This window comes from Rattus norvegicus, chromosome 1, assembly GCF_036323735.1.
Source record: "Rattus norvegicus strain BN/NHsdMcwi chromosome 1, GRCr8, whole genome shotgun sequence".
Lineage (NCBI taxonomy): Eukaryota > Metazoa > Chordata > Mammalia > Rodentia > Muridae > Rattus > Rattus norvegicus.
Window position 1 is genome coordinate 68,863,207 of NC_086019.1, and position 6,592 is coordinate 68,869,798.

Consider the following 6,592-nt stretch of genomic DNA (forward strand, 5'->3'; position numbering starts at 1 on the left):
AGTCTACTTAAGACTTTTGCCAAAGCAGCTATATTTATTGAGTAAAGGACAACCCCTTCAATCCTCTTTGCTGTGCACATATATGTGATAATGAACACAATATGAAGACTAAACAATTATTACAGTTCCCCCGAGAAATAAAATGGCTTTTATTATAAGATTTTATATTGATGCTTGAAAATAAATAACTAAAGTCATATATTTTACATACATATGGTAAATTTATACTCTTCCTGTATTTCTTATCCGGAATAAACTGAATCTGGGCAAAGCAGGGTTATGGCTCACCACAAAGGAAACCAAAATTGGAAAACACAAACAAATGATGTCTGCAATGTTTAACAACCACCAACTATCATCACAGAAAAGAGCAATGCAGCCATACATGATAGAAGAGACAGAATAAAAGCAAATAAAAACTGACACTAGTACCACAATGCTCTTAGTAGCTCTTGATTCAGGGGATGTTCTGGTGGAAGCATAATTGCAGTAGATGTGTTGAACCTGCTGCTTGTGCCTATACAAAATGGCAACCATTGAAATTCCAGACCAGACAATAAGGATTGCAAGAAAGACTTCAGGGAATACAAACAGTATTGTAAAAATAGAGCCCGTAACTTCATCATGACCTACACTAAAGCAGTATTTTAATGTTCTTTTATATGTCATGTTATTGCTGCTCCACTTAATATATGCATATACTGGTAAAATCATATTTACAATAAAACACAGGGCCCAGCAAAGGAAAATAGAGAGGTTGACATGCTTTGGAACTTTTACTTTAAGACCATTAAGGCAGGAGTTTCTGGGACTGATGGTGATGGCTTGGAAGACACTCAAGAGACAGACAGTAGCAACAGAAACACTTCGGCCAACTCTTTCAATATACAAAAGAAATTGGCAAACAAAGACACTGAACAACAGTTTCATCCCAAAAGTTTCCACAGTTTGTAGCAAACTTTTGGGGAAAATTATCAAGAAGTTGGCTATGAACAAGTTCATGAGAATCAAATCAATTGGTTTTAATGTGTGTTTATTAAAATGAAGCATTAAGTAGTATGTTAGAAGAGTTAAATGTCTCAGAATTCCCATAGAACATTGAAGGATGAATATAACTCCTACTACCAGACCCTTGGAATCCATCCTGTCATTAACCAATATTGCATTTTAATGGCATAAAAATGACATCTCTGATCAAAATGATGATTTGAACTTTTGTAAGTGGATGAGGGATGAGGGAGAAAACTTTTGACCTCAAGCTTGTAAAGGCAGTGGAGGTAACATAATAAAATCCCATTTGAAAAGCAATTGCTCATCTGTAATAATTTGCATGGAGACTGTTGCAGTCATCAAGCATATGTATTAAAAGAAAAAGCTGCAAATACTTTTAAGAAATTTAATTGTTATGTAGGAAGTCATATTTCTCTGGGAGAAATAATGATAATTTGGTGACAGTGAGAAGAACTTTTACCTGTACATTTCAAAATAAACTGCCATTTATAATGTGTATGGAATAAAAAGATAGATATATTGATATTTCCAATTTAAGAAGATCCCATTAATTTTCTCCTCTGAATTACAAATATATGACATCTACATCTTGCACAAAACTATTATCTGGACTATAAAATAAACACACATGAACAAAAAAGTGAGTGAAACTGAGGATCAAGTACAAGTGTTCTATGAACTTGAACAAAGCCTTTTTAATAGAAAAATAAAATTTACTAATAGATACTTCAAACACTGTTGATTATTCTTAGCATTTTTAAAACTACAAAAATAAAATCATTGAGAATTGATCTCATTTAAGTCTGAATGGGCAATAAAGCATCGATACTGCTATTAACAAAACCTGTTTAGGATGAGGGAAAATATCCTCATTCACTATTGATAAGTGCACAAAATGATTCACCCACTCTAAAAAACCACAAGGGGGAATCCTCAAAAGGAAAAAAAGGAGTCTGTCATATAATACAGATATATTGCTCAATTGCATATGTCCAATGATCTTTCTTTGCATCCTAAACTACAGATACTTGCCATATTCACTGACTCTCTGGTCACAAAAAATATCACTGAGTTTTCTGTGAGAATGTGTATCCTAGGTATAACTAAAGTCTAGGAAATGACAGCCTTGTTCATAAACAAAATGATCAGATCCCATGCCTTAATATTCTGACTTACCTCCTACCCAAAATTGATGATGTTAACATTCACTTTTTCTTTCTTGTTTCACCAGCTATGAAGAAAGGTAGAAAAAGATCAAAGAATTCATTCTATATAAGGAGGACTGAATTTGTCTAAGAAAAACCTAAAGAAATTCATAAAATCTCACCAACATATATTCCAAATGTGAGCTGAGCAAAAGCAATACCTCTGGACATGCCAAAGTGAATGCAAAGAGCCAATATCTCCTAAGCCTACACAAAGAGAATTATAGATAACTAAGGAAAGCTAGATGCCAGACAGTTTCTTCCCTGATAAAGACCACAACAATTAGTTGTCCAGTGTTAAAAGGTCAACCCTAAAACACACACCCAAATAATACAGAAACTGGAAAAGTCATGTTTAGAAAGACATGTTTAGATACATATATATTTACAAACACATCTAGTGAAAAGGAGAACATAAATTTGAAGAATATTAGGAAGGAGTGTACATGAGGATTTGGTGAGAGAAAAAAAGTAAGGAGAAATGCAATTTATATTATGACTTCAAAAACAAAATTGGGAAAAAGGGAAATGGTTTATTCCACCATTTAATGTGGAATAAACAGAGGAAGAATGTCCTCTGTTCTTACTAAAGGCACTATCTGGGACTGTCATGCAACAGCAGAAATGTTAAGTAAAAGTGGTGGAAATATAAGTTCTTGCTAAAGATTGGGATATGTAGACATCTCACAAGAAAATAATAATCTAAATGCTGAAAAGATTTTAGAATAATGCAGTCTATGAGTAAGTATAATTTGTAGAAATCTATACTGCTTAGACTATTTCTGAAGTAACAATTTTCACATTATATGTACAAGTAATATCTTTACACAAACATTTTTTTCTATTTCTTAGTCTACATGTTTCATACTAGGTAGGTTTTACCTATAAAATTTCTTGACCTAGGCATATATGAAATCTATATGTCTCTTTGTTGTAAAATCACTTGTTACATATACAGAAGGTACATTGTAGATAAGGTTTCCTGAATGTGTGTAAAGTATTGCTTATATCTTTACAAAGCAAGAGTCAAGGTATAACAGAACAGATCATGATCCAAACAACACACTCAAATATTAATGTGATGCATATTGTGAGCTTACTATAATGATCATGCAACGCCAACACTTACAATGATTCTTGTACATTATTTTATAGTGGTTTATGCTCTTTTAGATGACAAAAATCATAAAAATGAAATGCAAACCATATAAAACCTTATGGGGGACAGTGAAAATGATATGATTTTGAGTTCTATATGTTGTACTTACCTGTACTCTCTGGTTTGTTTAGAAGGTTTACATAATCACAGAAAGATAAAGCTGTTAAATTTCCCATGTCAGATTTGTAAGAATATAAATAATCACTGAAAAAAATGTTTCAACTTAAAATGTCTTTAGACGATGAGGATACCTCAAAAATCACATAAGAAGAAAGTGCAAGGCACCCCACATTTAAGAAATGAGCATGTGTTCATATCAACATGAATTATACAAAAGTTGAGGTAATACAGAGATTAGTATGAATAAAAGTGATGGTATGCAAATCATAATGAGTTCCATATGTTTTCTATACTTGCGGATAGGTTATATACCACACAAGTGTCCCCTTGACTCTGGAAAACTCCCAGAGTAGAAATATATTTTCACCAAAGATGCTGTGTATAAAATTAAGTCACAAAAATTAGTAACCTTAATATATAAAAGCATCCAGTGGACTGGGAAAAATAAGTAGAAGAATACTTTTACAATAGCTTCAACAAAAGAAAATGTTTGGGTTAACTAACCATCAATTGTTAGGCTTATATGATTAAAAACTGAAATTTGACAACTTCCTGCTCCCAAATCCAATGTGGGAGAGAGCTGAACACCCAGAAATGCAGATATTCCAGAGACCGCTGGACAGACTGCTACTTCTGCCCAACTTTGCATACATCCCTGGCCCAAGAGGAAACTGCATAGTGCCTCTAGACACAGAAATACAGGAGCACATAGTGGCAGGAACCCCTGGTGCATGTCTGTGCCCAGAACTGAACTGAACTTGTCAAATAGCCCCCTGCATCCAAATCTCAGTGTGGTGAGAGATGGATGCTCAGGAGTGTGGACACTCCTGAGAAATCAGAGGAGAATATCTCTACGCACATTCCCGACCCCAAGAAGAAACTGCGTAGTGCCATCTGTACCCCCTTGGCACAGGGACGTAGGAGCCCCCTTCCAGTTCCTTCCCATTCCAAGAGCTCAAAGCCACCTGCCAGTAGCACCTACACACCTGAGAGCAGAGGTAACACCAACTTTTCTGCTCCAAGTGACTTCTCTGGTAGACTCAGGACACACAAAGGCAGAAGTCCTCTGGGACAGGGCACTTCCAGTTTCTGAAATGAACTGATCCCATCCCACATCTCTGTGTTCCAAAATCGAGTAGAGGAGAGAGCTGAACAACAAGAAGTACAGACAATCCTGAAACCACAGGACAGACTGCCACTTCTGCAAACTTTTGCCAACAGCCCTGACCCAAGGGGTATCTACATAGTGCCTCTGGACACAGGAATATAGGAGCAGATGGTGACAGGAACCTGCAGTCCAGGTTTGTGCCCAGAACTTAACTCAACCACTCAAATAACTTCCTGCACCCAAATCCAATAGAGAGGAGAGCTGGAACCTCAGAAGTGCAGTCACTGCTGAGAAATCAGAGATTACTCTCTGCCCACATTCCCCTCCTGAGAGGAAACTACGTAATGCCACTAGCATGCCCTAGGCACACGAACATAGAAGCTGTCAGGGGCAGGACCTATCCAGTTCCATGCATGTGCCAAGACCTAACAGCCAGTGACCAGGAGTGCTTACACATCTAAGACCAGAACACTCTGTTCCCAGAAGCAGCTGAAAGTCTATAGGAGTGTTGACAATCAGGCCTAAAGATGGTAGAAAAACTATCAGAAGCAGCAAGAGAAACTAACATCAGAGACAACCTGATATCTAAAGGCTAGCTCAGAAACCTAACCAACAGAAACCAAGACTACTTGGCCTCATAAGAGCCCAGTTATCCCATCAAAGAAAATACTGGATATCCAAAAACACCGGAAAAGCTAGATTTACATTTAAAATCACATTTTATTATGATGATGGAGGATTTCAAGAAGGAGATAAATAAATCCCTTAAAGAAATACAGGACAACACAAGTAAACACAACTGGAAGCCCTTAATGAGGAAACGCAAAAATCCCTTAAAGAATTAAAGGAAAATACAACCAAACAAGTGAAGGAATTGCATGAAAACTTCTAAGGTTTAAATATGGAAGTAGAAACAATAAAGAAAGCAAAAAAATGAGAGAACCCTGGAGATAGAAATCCTAGGGAAGAGATCAGGAGTCATAGATGCAAGCATCACCAATATTATACATGAGATAAAAGAGAGAATCTCAGGGGGAGAAGATACCAAAGAAAACAGCAACACAACTATCAAAGATAATATAAAACACAAAAATCTCCTAGCCCAAAACATACATGAACTCCAGGACACAATAGGAAGATCAAACGTAAGGATAACAGTTATAGAAGAGAATGAAGACTCACAAAGGAAAGAGCCAGTAAATATCTTCAACAAACTTATAGAAGAAAACTTCCCTAACCTAAAGAAAGAGATGTCCACAAACATACAAGAAGCCTACAGAACTCCAAATAGATTGGACCAGAAAAGGAATTCATCCTGTCACATAACAGTCAAAACACCAAATGCACAAAACAATGAATGAATATTAAATTAAGCAAGGGAAAAGGGTCAGTAACATATAAAGGCAGACCTATAACAATTACACTTGACTTCTCACAAGAGACTATGAAAGGCAGAAGATCCTGAGCAGATGTCATACAGACCCTAAGAGAACACAAATGACAGCCCAGGCTACTATATCCAGCAAAACTCTCAATTAACATAGATGGAAAAACCAAGATATTCCATTACAAAGCCAAATTTACACAATATCTTTCTACAAATCCATCCCTACAAAGAATAGTAGATGGAAAATCCCAATACAAGGAGAGAAACTGCACCCTAGAAAAAGCAAGAATGTTGCCTCCTTGCAAGGAAAAACAAAAGCAGAGAGATATAAAAACATAATTTCACCTCAAATACAAAAATATCAGGAAGCAACAATCACTATTTCTTAATATCTCTCAACACCAGTAGACTCAATATGCCAATAAAATTCCTAGACTAACTCACTGGATACATAAAGAGGACCCAGCATTTTGCTGCATGCAGGAAACACATGTCAGAGACAAAGAAACTACCTTAGAGTAAAAGGCTGGAAAACAATTTTCCAAGCAAATGGTCCAAAGAAACAAGCTGGGATAACCATTCTAAGATCGAATATAATTGAA

At 36.1% G+C, this 6,592-nt stretch overlaps 1 protein-coding gene across 1 annotated transcript; it reads right to left on the reverse strand.

Moving 5' to 3' along the window:
• Positions 1-222: 222 nt before the first annotated feature.
• Positions 223-1,152, reverse strand: Vom1r12 (vomeronasal 1 receptor 12). The gene has a single exon (XM_039097045.2). It carries the CDS (start codon positions 1,141-1,143, stop codon positions 223-225), a length of 921 nt encoding a protein of 306 aa, XP_038952973.2. The 5' UTR covers positions 1,144-1,152.
• Between the last annotated feature and the right edge of the window lie 5,440 nt (positions 1,153-6,592).